We start from the raw sequence: 19275 nt of genomic DNA, 5'->3' as shown, positions 1-19275 counted from the left end.
ATTAATTCACATAAATTAGTTAATTACTGTTTAATTATTTACTGCAGCTCAGAAAATTATGCTTGTTCTTACAGCCAACAATACAGAGACCAAGCAGTTAATCATAATATAAGATCTACAATTTTTACTAAGGTAGCCCTGGGGGGAAATGACTACACACTGATGTTGAGTGATGGAAAATGGGAGACACACCCAGTAATCAAATAGATTGTGACAGAAGCCAATGATATCAGACTAAACTCAGATATAATAAGTTGGTTCAACTCAAAGATCTCTGTTTGAATGTATTTCTGCCCACAAATTCAGCCAACTTGAAATAGTTCAGTAATGTTTATAAATATCCAATTTTATGTAAAACAGACTTAATTAATTTGAGTTCAAACTTTTTATAGGTTTACGGTGTCATCATCACAGCCAATCCCAACCTTTTATCACCCAGTTTTAACAGCACAGCTGCAATAAACTGGTTATTTATCTCTATAGAATAGATATGTGTAGATGTCAGTTATGCTCAGCTCTGTAAAGAAATTGGAACGACAGGAGGAAAAATAGCTGACACTTTTTTTCTGTGTATTTCTGTGAGCTTCCTCTCAGGGATTAGCTTAATGCTAATATAGCAAGTGGTCCAGTCCTGAAGTCTGACTGTACTGATTCTGTTCTCTGTTTAGGCTCTGGATCCTGCCGCTTCAGTTACTCAGATCCCAGTATAATCGTCTCCTGTAATCTGAACAGTTCAGATGACTGGATCACCTTGGACAAGATCAGGTTTGGCTCTATCTATTTCCTATTAGATAATGTACTGCCTGATTATACTGCATGTGTGTCAGTTTACTTAACTTAAAAATGACTGATCCTCGTCTGCTTGTCTTTTTCCAGAGCCCCTACTAACAGCAGCACAGTCGTGCATCTCCTGCCTGTGCCGCCGGTCTGTAGGGAGGAGGGCGTGAGACTGCGCTGGACTCAGGAGGATGCACTGGGACCTGACGGATATGAATCTTGCTGGGGATTAGACAACGTATTGCTGGTCAACATGGCCCACAAACCTACTCTTCTGGAAGACAACCTAGATCCTCCAGATACTGCCAACTGGTTCTTTTTTCCAGGTGCCACTGTAAAGGTAACACAGAACGATGTAGATACAGCAACCAGGTTATGGAACCGTCTCTGAGCAAAACATTTAATTTTAGCAGGAAATTCACAAAACATTTGCTTCTCATTTACGTTATAATTGAAAGAGGAAAATATTAAAATAAACTAAAACAGGAATCTTCACTGGAGTATATCTGTGGTAAATTTAGAAAATACACATTAATATTTTTTTAATCTACTAGTCATCAACTAACTAAAACAACATACTGACTTTTCCAAGCGCTCACAAATTCCTTATTCATGATTTTATCTGTGGTGAAGGCAGCACTCCAGTCCGTAATCTAATAGTGATTTTTTTTCACCAGCACGCCTGTCAGTCAGATGGGAACTCGCTGTATTTCCATGGAGGAGAGGGAGTAGGACACAGTTTTGCTTCTACCCGCGACATTGATCTCCACCGGGAAGAAGGACAGAGCTACTGGGAGGAGGACTTTGAGAGTCCACCCAAAGGGTCAGTATTGCATAGAATTATTATAATAAATACAGTATTTCATACTTTATTATGCAACACTGACATATTAATATTTGGTCTTCTTTCAAAGAATATCAATAGATAAAAGGACTTGTGTATTTTGGCCACCTATAATGTTGATAAACGTCTAAAAACGGGTGTGAAGTATCAGTTTTCATTTTATTTTTTCCTTTTTACTATATAAAAGGAAATATTGAGAGTATGTGGTTATATATAGTGTTAGAGAGTAGATTAGTATATGGTAGGATAGGGCAGAATAGATAGTGTGGGGTTAAGAGAATAGGATAGTATATGTAGGATAGGTCAATATAGATAGTATAGCATAGTGCAGAGTAGTGTAGTATAGGGAGTATGATGAGTATAGGGGAGTATGTGGAGTATAAGTACACACCCTGTGATACTGTATACCTTCCATAATCCCCAATACTCCCTATTCTCATGTGCTCCCTGTAGTCCCCTATACTTCCTATACGACCACATACACATACTCATACAGGGAGTGGAAGGTGGTAAAGGATAATGTAAGGAGTATAGGATAGTATATGGAGTATTAGGTAGTAGTGATTGAGAAGCCAGACTGAGATGAATGTTTTAGAGTGAGAGTCACTGTTAAGGTTTTTCACCTATTTACAGGTTCATTACACTTTACACAGATGGTTCAGTGTGAAAGCAGAAGTAGTTCTTCTAGGTCAGGGGTGTTCAAACTTTTTTTGTTGGGGGCCAGAAGGAGAAATATGTTTGAAGACACGGGCCACAGACTCTATAATAAAACAAATAATGAAATATACCACTTTAAATAATACATTTTCCTGATTATTTCATTTACACACCATTTTACTTGACTAACTATCTTTATCTTTGACAGGGTTGCGTAAACTAAGATTTTTCAAATTGATGTTTCATTTCATGATGTATCTTAATATTAAACTCCTTAATTACGGCAACATTTAGACTCTTTGGCGGTTTTTCTGCGCTAGAAATGCGCACTCTCTCCGCTTTTAGACTCTTTTGACCTGTTTTTCTGCGCTAGAAATGCGCACCCTCTCCGCTTTTAGACTCTTTGGCCCGTTTTTCTGTGCTAGAAATGCGCAAACTCTCCGCTTTTAGACTCTTTTTCCCCGTTTCTCTGCGCTAGAAATGCGCACTCTCTCCGCTTTTAGACTCTTTGGCCCGTTTTTCTGCGCTAGAAATGCGCACCCTCTCCGCTTTTAGACTCTTTGGCCCGTTTTTCTGCGCTAGACATGCGCACCCTCTCCGCTTTTAGACTCTTTGGCCCGTTTTTCTGCGCTAGAAATGCGCACTCTCTCCGCTTTTAGACTCTTTGGCCCGTTTTTCTGCGCTAGAAATGCGCACTCTCTCCACTTTTAGACTCTTTTGACCTGTTTTTCTGCGCTAGAAATGCGCACCCTCTCCGCTTTTAGACTCTTTGGCCCGTTTTTCTGTGCTAGAAATGCGCAAACTCTCCGCTTTTAGACTCTTTTTCCCCGTTTCTCTGCGCTAGAAATGCGCACTCTCTCCGCTTTTAGACTCTTTGGCCCGTTTTTCTGCGCTAGAAATGCGCACCCTCTCCGCTTTTAGACTCTTTGGCCCATTTTTCTGCGCTAGACATGCGCACCCTCTCCGCTTTTAGACTCTTTGGCCCGTTTTTCTGCGCTAGAAATGCGCACTCTCTCCGCTTTTAGACTCTTTGGCCCGTTTTTCTGCGCTAGAAATGCGCACTCTCTCCACTTTTAGACTCTTTTGACCTGTTTTTCTGCGCTAGAAATGTGCACTCTCTCCGCTTTTAGACTCTTTTGACCTGTGTTTCTGCGCTAGAAATGCGCACTCTCTCCACTTTTAGACTCTTTGGCCCGTTTTTCTGCGCTAGAAATGCGCACTCTCTCCACTTTTAGACTCTTTTGACCTGTTTTTCTGCGCTAGAAATGTGCACTCTCTTCGCTTTTAGACTCTTTGGCCCGTTTTTCTGTGCTAGAAATGCGCACTCTCTCCACTTTTAGACTCTTTGGCCCGTTTTTCTGCGCTAGAAATGCGCACCCTCTCCGCTTTTAGACTCTTTGGCCCGTTTTTCTGCGCTAGACATGCGCACCCTCTCCGCTTTTAGACTCTTTGGCCCGTTTTTCTGCGCTAGAAATGCGCACTCTCTCCGCTTTTAGACTCTTTTGACCTGTTTTTCTGCGCTAGAAATGCGCACCCTCTTCGCTTTTAGACTCTTTTGACCTGTTTTTCTGCGCTAGAAATGCGCACTCTCTCCGCTTTTAGACTCTTTGGCCCGTTTTTCTGCGCTAGAAATGCGCACCCTCTCCGCTTTTAGACTCTTTGGCCCGTTTTTCTGCGCTAGAAATGCGCACCCTCTCCGCTTTTAGACTCTTTGGCCCGTTTTTCTGCGCTAGAAATGCGCACTCTCTCCACTTTTAGACTCTTTTGCCCCGTTTCTCTGCGCTAGAAATGCGCACTCTCTCCGCTTTTAGACTCTTTGGCCCGTTTTTCTGCGCTAGAAATGCGCACCCTCTCCGCTTTTAGACTCTTTGGCCCGTTTTTCTGCGCTAGAAATGCGCACTCTCTCCGCTTTTAGACTCTTTGGCCCGTTTTTCTGCACTAGAAATGCGCACCCTCTCCGCTTTTAGACTCTTTGGCCCGTTTTTCTGCGCTAGAAATGCGCACTCTCTCCGCTTTTAGACTCTTTTGCCCCGTTTCTCTGCGCTAGAAATGCGCACTCTCTCCGCTTTTAGACTCTTTGGCCCGTTTCTGACACCTAGCGTTCAAACTTTAAAACTCACACATTATAAAAACCTGCTTAACAGCGGGCCAACTTTGATTCTATTTCTAAAATAGGAAACTCTTCCAAAAAAGGAAACGGGCCACAAATGACCCGCGGGCCGTAGTTTGGACACGCCTGTTCTAGGAGGAAAATCATTATATACCAAAAAACACTGCTTTAGAAACATTCCTCAGTTTGAGTAATAATGTAATAATATAGTAAAAGTGACTAATTTTGTTGATATTGTTCATATTGGTCCATTCATCTGGAATGTTCAAACATTCAGCTAGAAAAAAGCTTCTTAGACCAGCATGAATTCAGTGTTACAGGGAGCGTTAGAGGCTCAGGACACCCTATAATTTCTGAAATGGAAGGGAAAAATAAGTATCGGAATTGCAAGTGTTGGGTGAGGAGGCCTTTAACATTTAACACTTTAAAAAATAAATTATGAAAAAGGAGGTCAAGCCCTTTTTAATCTTAAAGTCCAATGAGGGTAAAATCACATTGAGTTGCTTCTTGATTTTGTAAGGTCATTTGCAAGTCATTAACTTGTCCACACCTCTGAAGATCACTGTAGATGTGTTTTTTTCTGATGGTAATTAGCTCCTCTAAGATAAATAGTTCTGAATAATGTTAATTCTAAGATTGTACAGATTTAACCTGATGGTTTGATTTTATCAGAGAAAATACTGAAATGTTTTGAAAGACTGAAACCGTATGAAAATGCAGTGTAATGTGTTTTGAGTGTACTTTGCGAATGCTTGTTCTAATTATTAATGTTTTATTAAATCATGTGTTTCTTTAGCTGGGAGATTAAAGGTGCAGTCTATGGGACTCAGTGTGGTGAGATTGAGTCGGGCTCTGCCCTCGTGTTCGTTGGGGACGGAGAGAGAAAAGTGTGCACGCCCTACCTGGACACGACCTTTTATGGAAACCTGCGATTTCATTTTACCATGGGTATGGATTTCTATATAGTCGCTGTCCAATGAAAAGCACTTATCTCCATTTTTGTCGATTTTTAGTTTACCACATAATTTGAACAGACAAACTGTCCCTTACACTGTGCCAACATTTCTTGATAAATGGAGCAATAGAAACTCTTCAAAATGACCTGAAATAAACTCTTTTTACATTGACTTCCGTTTTAAGGTAAGAAGGTTTTTTCTCTCTCCTGTAAAGTTGCTGTTTTGAAGATAAGTGTTTTTCATTGGAAAGCGATAATAAATACTACACACAGATGAAAGTAATTAATACTTTGAACTCGTATAGTATTTTCATTATTTATATATATTGAAATATCTTTTAGCCCCATTCCAGGTTTAATTCCTTCGTGTTTTGGGAGACATATCCTAATACAAGTGTCTAAATTCACAGTACAATAAAAAAATTAAATTAATGCTAGAGTGAATTAATGCTAGAGTGACTCTTGAATTTAAGTGCTGGGCATTATTTTACATTGTGTTTTTTTGTGTGTTTTTGAAATATTGAGATTGGGATATGTGCAAACTGTTTGAAAAACATTTGGGTAATAAGACATAAAGTATATTTGGGCAATTTCATTAATTACAGTGAAATCCTATTTATGCACACTGAATAAGCAAAAACAAACACTCTCCTTTTCCTCTAAAGGGGCAGCCTATCCATGTGGAACATGTGGTTGTTGCTCATGCATCTTTGTGCTCATGCGTCTTTTGCAAATGTATCCATTTATACTATTTAAAGTGTAATTTATACATAAATATCTGAAAAACCTGGACTATAATTAAAATCTTACAGTTATTAGTAACATTGTGTAAAATATTCTTGATGAATGGACTAACAGAAATGCTCCAAAAGGTTATGTTAATGAATATGTCTGATTTAAATGGGAAGTATTTAGTTGAATAAGCTGTGCTCTGTTTGTGTGACTGTGTGTTGTTGTGTGTTAGGTGGGGGGGAGTGTGACCCTGCGGAGGCACATGAGAATAGCGTTATCCTGTTTGGATGGTCAGAAGGAAGGAGAGGACATGTTGTTTTGGACACACTACCGTTTTCAGCCTACAGGGTAAGACTGTTAAAGTGGATTAATACTGTATGTATGATCATAAGAACAGTTATATTTAGATAATAGATAAGAAGAAAAGGGGAATAGGTCCCAAAGAATGCTGTCTATTTGTTGTAAATCTAAATGTGCAGTGCCTCTATAATGTTTCAGACATTGATTTCTTTTTAATCAAACTAATCAGATATACAATAGACATTAATTTAAGCGTATTTGCATGTGTTTTATATTAGTATTTGCCTGGTTAAATCACAATGCTCACACCGCACAGCCTAACATAATTTCGGTAGGGCGGCCACTCCTGGGAAGGTCCTACCATTAGCAGACACACTTAGCCTTGGTCGGCAGCAAGAAAGAGATCGATTGTTATTTAAACTAAAGCTGTCTCAGTGCTGTGATGAGGCCTAAATCCAGATTGAAATGTTTCATAGATCTGTTTTTTTATCAGGTAAGAGCAAAGTTGTTGGGCTACAGCTTTTTCTAAAATCTTAGAAATAAACGGTTTAAAAGTTATAAAAAAGTTTAAAATAGGTTAGACCGTACAGTAGGATCAAGATTTGGTTTCTTGATCAAAGGTTTAATTACAGCTGTTTTAAAGGCTTTAGGTGCTATTTACTTCTTTTGTGGTAATTGCACCAAGTGTGCAGGCTGTGCAGTTTGATGAGGAGATAACTCGGTAACTGGGTTTTGTTCTATATCAGCCACACCAGATGACACACAGGATAAAACACGGTGAAACAGCTTGTCAGGATGCTCTCGATGGCCCCTCTGTAGAAGGTGGTCATGATGGGGGTGGGGGCTCCAGCTCTTCTCAGCTTGCGTAGAAAGTAGAGACGCTGGTTTGCCTTCCTGGCCAGTGACGCTGAGTTGGTGCTCCAGGAGAGGTCCTCTGTGACGTGCACACCCAGAAACTTGGTGCTGCTCACCCTCTCCACAGCAGTTCCGTTGATGAACAGAGGGGTGTGCTGTGTGTGAGTTCTCCTGAAGTCCACAACAATCTCCTTGGTCTTCTCTGTGTTCAGAGAGAGATTGTTGTGTTTGCACCAGGAGGCCAGGCGGCTCACCTCGATCCTGTAGTGTGACTCATCGTTGTTGCTGATGAGACCCACCACCGTCGTGTCATCCGCAAACTTGACGAAGAGGTTGGAGGTGTGTGCTGGTGTGCAATCGTGGGTCAGCAGAGTGAACAGAAGGGGGCTCAGCACACATCCTTGGGGAGCCCCTGTGTTCAGTGTGGTGATGCTGGATGTGCTGCTGCCAACCCGCACTGCCTGTGGTCTTCCAGTCAGGAAGTCTAACAGCCAGTTGCACAGTGAAGTGCTCAGCCCCAGACTGTCCAGTTTGTGTATGAGCTGTTGGGGGACGATTGTGTTGAATGCTGAGCTGAAGTCAACAAACAGCATTCTGACGTAGGTGTTCTTCTTGTCCAGGTGTGTGAGGGCTGAGTGGAGAACAGTGGAGATGGCATCATCGGTCGAGCGATTTGACCGATATGCAAACTGGTAGGGGTCCAGGGAGGGGGGGAGCGAAGACTTGATGTGATGCATGACTAGTCGTTCGAAGCACTTCATGAGGATGAGGGTGAGTGCAACTGGACGATAGTCATTGAAACAGCATGGCGATGCCTTCTTTGGGACAGGGATGATGGTGGTGGCTTTGAAGCATGTGGGAACCACCGCCTGACTCAGAGAGGTGTTATAAATGTCAGTATAAACCTCTGCGAGTTCCCAGGCACAGTCTCTCAGCACACGGCCAGGAATGTTGTCAGGCCCAGGAGCTTTCCGAGCATTGATCCTGCTGAATGCTCTCCTCATACTGTCTGGGGACAGCGTCAGCACCTGGTCACCAGGAGGAGGGATGGATTTCTGAGTGGATGTGTTGTTGAGCGGTTTAAACCGTGTGAAGAATCCATTCTTGCTGTTGCAGGACTGTGGATGGGGTTTATAGTCTGTGATAGACTGAATTCCCGGCCACAGGTTCCATGTGTCTCTGCTATCACTGAAGTGTTGGGATACCTTCTTTAAGTACTGTCTTTTCTGATGCCGTGGGGCAGGTTGTTCCTAGCTGTCCTCAGGCCTGCCTGGTCTCTTGATGGTGATCAGAGGTGGAATAAGGGGAAGGCTTTGTCCCACGGGTTGGGAACTAACTTGGTGATGAAGAGATTGGTGTTAGACTTCACATACTAGACCCCTCACTGATGATGTGCGGTACTTTTTTCTGTGTGAGGAGTGGAGGTATTGATTTGCGAACCAGATTTTGCAGTAAATGTGTGAAAGATTTCTCTTCCACTTTTGTATTTTTTGTTCTTTTCTTTCTTTCTTTCCTTTTATTTCTTTGTTTTTATCTTGTTTGAGCTGCTTGTAGCTACTCAAGAGCTAAAATTCAAGAGTCTCTCTTTTTTCTTTCCTTCTCTCTCTCTTTCTCTCCCTCTATCTCTCTCCAGACTCCTGCGGTGGTGTCGGTGGCGCTGCCTGTAGAGCTACAGACTCCTAAGACTAAATTCTGTCTGGAGCAGAAGTTTCATGCTGAACTGAATCATCATGTCTGGGCTGTGGATTTCCTGCAGCTGCTGCCCGTGTTGCCTGGTGCTCACACACACATGGCCCAGTTCTCCATCAACCTCGGCTGTGGCTCCTACCAGCCTGCTAATAGGTGTCCACTATAACCATTTTATATAGTTTACTGGATCATAAATTGTTAATAAGTAAATGTGTAGTTTTTTTTTGTACAGCAATGACACATTTTAAATACACTTTGAAAAGGTCTGGGCACTAAGCTCTTGCCATTACCAGGTCTCAGAACATAATTAGCCTGTGAGTCTGTGGCGTGATCACAGTTATGAATAGGAAAGGCAAAAGCAGCTGCCTTGCACTCTATAGAGTTTCAGAAAGATGCAGAATGTCATATTAATATTTTCACATTTTCTGTTTAGCGTCAATTTAGAGTTTTCGACCAATCACGGTCGCTCCTGGTCCCTCCTGCACACAGAGTGTCTGCCTGAGCTGTGTTCAGGAACACATCTTCCCCACAGCACAGTTTACTCCTCTGAGAACTACAGTGGGTCAGTGTCCCTCTGATACCAGAATATCCATCCTTACACTTTTCATTTAGTTCCGAATATTGGTTTTATTGGATTGATTTATTTGATGTGTGTGTGTGTGTGTGTGTGTGTGTAGGTGGACTAGGATTTCCATCCCTCTTCCTAACGCTGCCCTCACTGAGAGTACGCAGTTCCGGTGGAGACAAACTGGACCCGGCAGCATGTGGGCCATCGATAATGGTGAGAACCAGCAGAATTGTATCTGATTTTTTTTTTCTTTATTTAGATCTATTTAGTTATTTGCTGTCTACATTAAATACAATTTTATCACATTTGATTTCCCAAAGACGTTGAGATACTGTTTTTTTTTAGATGGTATGAAAAAAGATTTTGAACCCAGAATCCGTAGAAATATATTGCAGCGTCATCTAGGGCTGCAACTAATGATTATTTTGGTAGTCACCCAATCTGAAGATAATTTTTTCGATTAGTTGATTAGTCAACGATATTTTCTGCGATGTCCTCCATCTCTGAAAAGTTAGAAAACAGCTGTACATGAGCTTTAAAAGGCACTTAAATGTCTAGATGTTATTTAAACATGTATTTAGTGATTAAATATATAATCTGTTGAGTTGGGCGCTTTTGGAGCCACAGACTAAGTTGAGGGACATTTACTCATCTCGCATTGTGCTTCTGTCCCCAGCACTTTGTGTAATGTGGTACTATTACAAATTAACGATTAATTGACAATGAAATTTGTAGTCGACAAATTTAAATAATCGACATTGCAGCCGTAGCGTCATCATACTATTGGCCTATTAGTACCAAATTTATCCTATTATTTGGCTGCAAACATCTGAATTTGGTTAAACAAAAAATCAATATTTGGTGGAATAACCCTCGTTTTTAATCACAGTTTTTTTTATGCATCTTGGCATCCTGTTCTCCTCCACCAGTCTTACACACTGATTTTGGATAACTTTATGCTGCTTTACTCCTGGTGCAAAAATTCAAGCAGTTCAGTTTGGTTCATCCATCTTCCTCTTGATTATGTTCTAGATGTTTTCAAGTTAGTAAAATCAAGGAAAATCATCATTATCGTTAAGTGGTCTCTTTTTTTTTGTCCAAAGCTGTATCTATATATATCATATGAGTTATTTTAACGTGTTTGTGGGTGTTTGCTGCTCTGTACAGTGTACATCGGGCCCTCCTGTCTGAGGTCCTGCTCAGGACGAGGACACTGCACACGCACCGGCTGCAAGTGAGCACATTTTTATCATCTATATAATTTACATAACACTGTGTAGACCGGGCACAGCATTGCTTATTTACAAAACCTGAAACAATATTAGAATTATAGAATTACTAATGTTTCAGATCATCAAACAAATGAAAATATTAGTCAAAGACAACACAATTAAACACAAAATGAAGTTTTAATGATGAATATGAGTTTTAATTCTTAAAGGAGAAAAAAATTCCAAACCTCAATCAAGAAATCACTTAAAAAGGACCTGCCTGATAAAGTGAAGTCCACCAAAAGATATGTAAAAGCTAGACATCATGCCAAAATCCAAAGAAATTCAGGAACAAATAAGAAAGAAAGTAACTGGGATCTATTAGTCTCAGGGAACCACAGTATGAGTGCCAAGATGAAAACCACTGCTGAGCAAAAACATCTTGAACCCCACCATTATATCTGACGTAAAAGTAACACTGCATTTTAGAAAAATAACATTATACCAACATTAAAACATGGTGGTGGAAGCGTGATGATCTGGGGCTGTTTTGCTGTGATAAATGGAACTATGAATTATGCTAACAAAAGATCTAACAAAAGATCCTGAAGGAGCATATCCAACCATCTGTTCATGATCTCAAGCTGAAACAAACTTGGGTTCTGCAGCAGGACAATGACCCAAAACACACCAGCATATCCACCTTTGATTGGCTGAGACAAATAAAATGTAGACTTTGGAGTGAACTAGTCAAAGTCCTGACCTGAATCTGATTGAGATGCTGTGGCGTGACCTTAAAAAGGCGATTTATGCTTGAAAATCCTCCAATGTGGCTGAATTACAACAATTCTGTAAAGAAGAGCTGGACAGAATTCCTCCACATCTCTGTGAAAGACTTGATTACAGTTAATGCTGCTAAGAGTGAAACAACCAGTTATTAGATTTAGGAGGCAAACACTTTTTTTAAAAAAGGGCCATATGGGTTTAAAGCTAGACTTTGACTAAAATGTAAATTTGTTTGATGATCTGAAGCATTTAAGAGACAAAAAAATAAGAAATCTATAAGGGGCATTCTCTTAAAGATGTCACATAAAGATGTATATAATGAATGCCTACACAGGTGTGATCCAGGTTTCAGTGGTCCAGCGTGTGAACTGGCTTCTCAGACGTTCCCCGCCTTCCTGTCGGAGGGTTTCTCCAGTCCGAGGCTCTCCTCCTACCACAGCTTCTCCTCTCTGCGGGGGGCTGAGGTCAGTTTCGCCTGTGGGGTTTTAGCCAGTGGAAAGGCCTTGGTCTTCAACAGAGACAACAGGAGACATCTGGTCACTGCTCCACTGGACAGCTCTCAGGCCAGGTAACTGCACAAACAGACAATCACATCTTTGAGTCATGTATTGATTGGTTTATGTATTTATAAATCTATTTATGTTATAATGTTTATTTGTATTTATTCATCTAGTGATTCATTTATGTATCTCATCTGATGAGAGGTATCTGCGTTCCTGCTGAAATGACTGTGTGAGAGGGAAACTCTTTGACTGTAGATGCGTGTGCCTCTGTGATTGTGTTTTGTATGTTTTTTACCCTATTTATATTCAGAACTACACATGTTAAATCTAATATAGTGGTGATATTTGTATTTGTATTTGTACATGATTATAAATTGGAAAGTGGAAGCAAATCCAAAGCATATATTCCAGAAATCAATCTGTAGTGACAGTGCCTTACACCAAATGATTTTACAGGCGAGTCTTGCTAGAGTGGAGTTGCGATCTCATCATCTAGATTGTATAGTTGTTTTTTTCTGCTCATGGAGTTCAGATAAAATTAATATTATATTATATTGTCTCAAGACTTGGCTCACGCAAATAGTGAAGTGAACAATGTCAACAACCAATAGGAAACCTGCCAATGGCTCAGAAACCTCTGTTCTCCTGGAGAGTAGAAAAGGGGGAGAAACTGGTGGAGCTGTGGAGTGAGCAGGAGTGTCTCTTTGAAGTGTCTTCCCATTTACAATAATAAGATAAAATAATAAAATAATCTCAGATAGAATCTAGTTGCAGTCTTGCAGAGAGTGCTGCAAGATCCCCAGTCTTAACAAAAACTTATTCTGTGAGTGAAAAGTCTGTAGCTTGTGTGAGAGGGTGTTTTTAGACTTTAGTCTGTTAAAAGTCTTTTCGGAGTCTTTTCACAGTCATCAAGTGTATGGTTAGCATAAGTCACATGGAGCCTTTTTATTCACTATGTTGTTGGGAATGTTTAAACTAAAGCATTACTTTAAACACTGCCAGTGCGGCTGTAAAGAGCTCTGTGAAAATCCTCCTAATTTAGCGATGCTGATTACCCCACCCACTTAGCTGAACCCACCCTATCATTATTAATGCTGCAACACCAGGAGGGTGAGGATTAGCACACGCCTCCTCTGACACATGTGAAGTCAGACTCCGCCTCTTTTTGAACTGCTGCTGATGCAGCATTGCTGAGTAGTATCACAGTGCTAACGCTCGGAGGAAAGCGCAGCGGCTCGGATCTGATACATCAGCTCACAGATGCCTCGTGCTGACCGACATCATTATATAATTACTTCATTTTTTGTAAGTTGCTTTGGATAAAAGCATCTGCTAAATGCTATGTAATGTAAAGTATCCTTGGGAGTGATGTGGGGAGAGAGAGTGCCATCAACCCACCCAGAGAGTGCATGGCCAATTGTGCTCGCTCAGATTCCGGCTGCTGATGGCAAGAAGCATGAATCGAACCAGAGAACCATCACTTTGATCCATTGGGATTTGTATCTTAGACCTTCGAATGAGAAGTTTGCAACTAAGTTCAGCCTGAAGTTGGAAAATCCAGTTCGGAAACTCACCTGTAGTTGGTTTCTATGATCTGAATCAGTGGATGAGTTTGTTTATTTGGAGCGTTTCTCCTTCTGTTTGGTTTGATTTCGCACAGGTATAAACTTAGATGCACCAAAATGTGTACTAATAAACCACTCGAGCACTTTGTCTCTTCTGATTGGTCTGGTGCCGGAGCAAAAAAGTAAATATAGTGAGAAGATTCTGTGTTCCAGTGTGTATATCTGTATATCTGTGCAGTGTGAATCTGCTTTAACACAGAACACTGAAAATTTAACGCAGTGTTTTTAATGGGACGTGCAGCGCGGATTTACATGTAGTAAACAGAGTCGCTGGGCTACGAGCAGTGAACGCTGCACAGACCACATGTGTAAACAGCATGGAGCAGCAGAGACCGCATTTGTTCATAGCTGTTGTAATTATTGTTATCTGTCTAATATATCAGATTTTAGTTTGGGTGAAATAAAAGGAGTACATATGATAGCATATATATGATAGTCAAATCGAAACTGGATCACATTCTCACCATAAGCAAACTGCTCCAGAGTCTGTTTTAACAGGACCAAATAGTACTGGTGTGAAAACGCCCTCAGACAGTGCAGCAGAGTAAAATGCAAGTTTTTCCTCTAAACGACTGCATGTTGCTCTGTATGGGAGATGCAGTGTAGCAGCGGTTCTGCAGTGTAAATGAAGTGATTTATGACTGACATTTTCCCACCACCCGAGGGTCAAGCTGAACAGTGAATCTGATTAAAACAGCAAAATGTGCAACAGTATTGACAACAGGGGAGGACCCTGATTTACATGTTACAGAATAAACAGAACAGAAAGACGATTCCAGAAACAAGTTAGAAAAGCAGTACTGCCAAAATCATTAAGTTCCACTAAAACACTTCAGCAGTGATCTGTTCCCACTTATTCTGGATAGCTTGTCCCTGATAATAATGAATTCTACCAGTCAGGTATTAAGGAGCAGTAAAGCCACTCTGAAGTACAGAGTTATACAGGAGTTTCAGGTTAGTTCTCTCAAAACGATTGCTCTTTCGCCATTCAGAAGTGAGTATAATTGACCTGTAGTCTGCTGCTAACCCCCAGTTAGCACTGCTGGAGCAGCATTAGCATTAGCCACTAACAATGCTAAAGGCTAGCTCTTTTGACATTCAGAGGAGAGTATATCGGCCTGTAGTGTGCACGTTTACCATGTTCGAATAAGACACGTGGGACGAACCTCCAGCTAATACCATCCTGGGTTACTGGAACACTCAGGGTTCCTCGGTGTAGTGCTGTCTGGCAGCATTAGCCGCTGGAATCTAAGCTTACTGTAAAAAACGGAAGCTCTTTATTCACCCAAATAAACAGTTTTTAGGAGAAAAATCTGTGTAGGTTAACATCCAGACAGGAATTAGAAGGCGACATCATTGTGCCTTAAACAAACAATGTCTTTTTATCGTTTAAACATATTAAGATTTAATAAAAAATGTAAGTCTAAATATTAAATGTACATTTATTCTAGAGAGTGGATACTTCACTGTCCTCCACTGCTTTCCGCTGTGTGTATAAAGAGGAATTGATCCTCTGAGTGATGCTGATACAGAGCCTGTCCTTTATTTAATCCTCTCTGAAAAACACTGAAGCAGAGAGCAGCAGGGGTTATGCTTATCAGCATCTGCTCTGACTTCACCACAGCAAGAAGATGGTGAGAAATATCTCAGTGTCTCCTCTTTAACTTAAAAACCACAGAAATAACAAATAACAAGAGCAAATAATACAATTCATTTGTGTTCTGCTAATATGGATACACCTATATATGTATTCATTTACATACAATTTGTGATATATTTTTATGATATTAAATTACTGAACTATAGTTTTCTTGTATTTTTGTATTTATTTATTTTAATCTACTCCCCAGATTCTATAAGCTGCAAAAAGTAAAGACACTTATCTGTTTGCAGAGTTGAGCACACACCCAAAGCAGTGATGTGGTCTTGCAGTTTGAGACGATTTATTTTAATTAGTGATTGATAAGAGAGGATCTCTTCACACTGTGGCGCGCTGCTGCAGTTTTACACTTAACACGGGACTGTGCTATTTGTAATGTAATGTAACACCATTTTTCTTTTGTGTTTTGTAATAAAATACCAATACCTTCAGGATTCCCAACATTACTGTCCATTTAATTTAAACTGAAAATATCTGGGAACTTGGGGCTTTAGGGTAAAGTATTTTAATCTATGTATCAGATCTGGAGTGAGATAAATAATGAGACTAATGCTTTTCCTGCTCTCCTTTTTCTTTCCTGGTCCTTACCTGTGTAGGTACCTGCAGTTCACTCTGAGGTTGGGTAGCCGAAGTACCCTCAGTTCCTGTCCCGCCCCAGATCAGCCCGGGGAGGGGTTACTGCTCCACTACTCCTCAGATAATGGCATCACCTGGACTCTGCTGCAGCACTTCTCCTACCAGGGTTACCATGAGCCCAGGTTTGACATATCAGGGTCCTTCACTACCACAGTGTTTGCCCCTTCATGATTTTATAAGATTCTATATGTTTTTGCATGTTTGTCTTAAAGGTTTCAGATCAATAAACTAATTTAAATATTAGTCAGAGACAACACAAATAAACACGAAATGCAGTTTTTTAATGAAGGTTTTTATTTTTAAGGGAGAAAAAAAATCTTGTATCCTGTATGATTTGTTTTGCCCCACTACTTAAAACATAACATAACTGTGGTTTATCACACCTAAGTTCAATTTCTCTAATCACACCAGACCTGATTACTGTTACCTGTTCTCAATCAAGAAATCACTTTAATAGACTCTGCCTGACAAAGCCAAGTAGACCTAAAGATACCCCATATCCAGAGAAGAAAGTAGATTTATCAGTCTGGAAAAAAGTTATAAAAGTTTTGGGACTCAAGTGAACCACAGTAAACCTTCCCATGAGTGGGTGGTTGACCAAAATTACCCCAAGAGAGCAGCAACAACCTATCCAAGAGGTCACAAAAGACCCCAGAACAAGAACTGCAGGTCTCACTCGCCTCAGTTAAGGTCAGTGTTCATGACAGTGTTCAAGAAAGAGGCTGAGCAAAAATGTGCCAAGATGAAAACCACAGCTGAGCTAAAAGAATTTTAAATTTTGGTAGAAAACATCTTGATGAACCCACAAGCTTTTTGTAAAAACTGACAAGACAAACATTTATTTTTTTGGAAAGTGTTACATCTGGCACAAAATTAACAACACATTCAGAAAAAGAGCATCATACCTACAGTAAAACATGGTGGTGGTAGTGTGATGATCTGGGGCATCAGGGCCTGGAAGACTTGCTGTGATAAATGGAATCATAAATTCCACTGTCTACCAAAAAGTCCTGAGGGAGAATATAAGCTGAAAGCTGAAATGAACTTGGGTTCTGCAGCAGGACAATGATCCAAAACACACCAGCAAGACCACCTCTGATTGGATGAAGAAAAACAAAGTGAGGACTGTAAAAAATTTCCATGTAAAATTACAGTAAAATACTGGCAGCAGGGTTTTCAGCTCTTTACTGTAATTTTTACGGTTTCTGTCCTGTATTCTGAATGACAGTTTCTTACTGTTTTATTCAAAACATGAAAATACCGTGAATTGGACCAAATACAGTAAAATACTGGCAGCAAGGCTTCCAGCTTTTTACCGAATTTTTGTGCTGTATTCTAAATTACAAATTAAGCTAAATTGAAAAAACACAAAAACAGCATTAAATATGTTATAGTACATTTTTTATTAAACAAAATGACAATATAATAACAACCTCAGAGCAGATACACTCAGTGAGTTGTTTGAACAATCTGGCCATCAAACCCCTCTCATTCTCAAGCTCAAAAAAAGTAAGACTAAAAAAATTAGTTGTTTTCTGGTAGAGGCCAGTTAAAATAAACTAAAATGTTTCTTTGAAAACAAAAAAAAAAGAAAAAATCATTATTACTATCAGAGAGAGTATAGTGTGAGTGTGTGAACATTTAAATGAAGTCCCACTGAAAGTCCATGAGATTCTTTAGGAGTGTGGAGACACGAGGATTGACGATTTTGCCTGTCTTCTTTGACCGGATTGTCTTTGAACCCCTCTCTGGGTTTATCCCAATGAAGCGTCTGGAGATACAGCAGTATAAAATAGCATTCAGTTGGTGACTTTTAGAGTGATTAAGGAAATTAAGCATGCACAAGAAGAAAAAGACAGAAACAATGTGTCTTACCTCTGAATAAACTCCAAAGTACAAGAGGCCTCCTCCTGGTACTGCAGATTGAACACGTAGTACATTGCAAACAAAGTTGCAAACCCGGTCAAGAATATAGGTAGGATGCCCTCACAAATGACACAACCCTCAAGACTAAGCTCCTTTCCTTGTTTGTATTTGCCAAGAGTGGCATTTCCTTTGTTCTCCTTCCCGCTTTTTTTCTACACCTCTTTTAAGATCATTTATTTTTCCACCTGTTTTCCAGTCAAACAAGTTCCACAAGCACACCCTTTTATGTCACTAAAAGAAAGTGCAATCTAAATTATAGTAAAGCACATTCATAATGATTAATCAAATAAACAACTAAATATAAACATATCTGCATAAACAAATATAATATCCAACACTTCTCTCTCCCGTAACATTTACACCACATTTTGTATTTAAATAAAATTAGTAAAACATATTTTTTCATTCTTTTTTTTTTGGACAGTTTTGATTAATTTGGTAATTTACACACACAGCTTGTCTCCTGTAGATAATTTATTTTTAATTATTTAAACACAACTACTGAATTACTTTGCACTGGAATAGAACTTCACCAATCTTAATTGATCCCGCAAACCCTTAATTTGTTTTTTAGTCATACAAAACTGTACTCAGTATACAGTTTATTAGGACTAACCAATCTGTACATGTTGACTATTTTATCTAGTATAACAATAGTATTGGTGCACATTGTTAACAGTCATTATTAGTTTTACATTAATCATCGGCCAGGCATTACCATGAGACCCATGAAAAATACTACTTTAGAAGACCGTATGTCCAGGCTGATTTTTAGCTTGCTAAAGTACTGATAAAAGAAGTGTAGTTAGTGTAAATTATTTTCCTTAATGTTGTTTCAAAATTAGTCAACCTAGCTACCTGGTAGCTATAAAGCTAAGTAGAACTTAATGAACTAAGGCACATCATCGCTGGCCAGATTCATCCTTCATGATGAACATTATAATTATTATAAAAATATTATAAAAATGACCTTCAGACATTACAAGCTATCATATACTATTGTTGCTTACAAACATCTCTTTCCTTAGTCTGCTCCCACGACATACCAAAACAGTATCTGTATATTACATGTTACATCCAAGCCCCTGGGCTGCGCACATCTATAACTACGGCACATCTAGAACCGCAGGTCTAGATAGGTCTGCGGTGGCTCTCCGGCTGTGCAATTGGATACATCTCCTGAGGATGGCTTTGGGAAAATAATGTTCTTTACTGTAAAATGTTTTACTTGTGCCATATGCCGGCAAAATACGGTAATACTGTGAATAAAGCGTTATTATTAACAGTATTACCGTATTTTAAGAATGCATGTATTGTACTGTAGCAATTTGGCTGTATTTTTACAGCAATTTTTTACAGTGTAGTCCTGACCTGAATCTGATTGAGGTGCTGTGGCATGACTTTAAAAAAGCCACTTCATGCTGGAAAATCCTCCAATTTG

At 39.8% G+C, this 19275-nt stretch overlaps 1 protein-coding gene across 2 annotated transcripts in view; it reads left to right on the top strand.

Moving 5' to 3' along the window:
• The window catches only part of reln (reelin), a 203848-nt gene that overhangs the window by 116279 nt on the left and 68294 nt on the right, over positions 1 to 19275 (top strand). For both annotated transcript variants that reach the window (XM_049473397.1, XM_049473396.1), the window contains exons 9-19: positions 669 to 765; positions 877 to 1117; positions 1455 to 1600; positions 5185 to 5336; positions 6308 to 6423; positions 8864 to 9072; positions 9353 to 9481; positions 9597 to 9700; positions 10655 to 10721; positions 11819 to 12052; positions 15869 to 16030. In XM_049473397.1, the coding sequence (XP_049329354.1) occupies positions 669 to 765; positions 877 to 1117; positions 1455 to 1600; positions 5185 to 5336; positions 6308 to 6423; positions 8864 to 9072; positions 9353 to 9481; positions 9597 to 9700; positions 10655 to 10721; positions 11819 to 12052; positions 15869 to 16030 (1657 nt within the window). The remainder of the gene's footprint in view (positions 1 to 668; positions 766 to 876; positions 1118 to 1454; positions 1601 to 5184; positions 5337 to 6307; positions 6424 to 8863; positions 9073 to 9352; positions 9482 to 9596; positions 9701 to 10654; positions 10722 to 11818; positions 12053 to 15868; positions 16031 to 19275) is intronic.

Source organism: Astyanax mexicanus, unplaced genomic scaffold (genome assembly GCF_023375975.1).
Source record: "Astyanax mexicanus isolate ESR-SI-001 unplaced genomic scaffold, AstMex3_surface scaffold_37, whole genome shotgun sequence".
Lineage (NCBI taxonomy): Eukaryota > Metazoa > Chordata > Actinopteri > Characiformes > Acestrorhamphidae > Astyanax > Astyanax mexicanus.
Note: the sequence above shows the minus strand (reverse complement) of the source record. Positions and strands in the feature narration are given on the sequence as shown.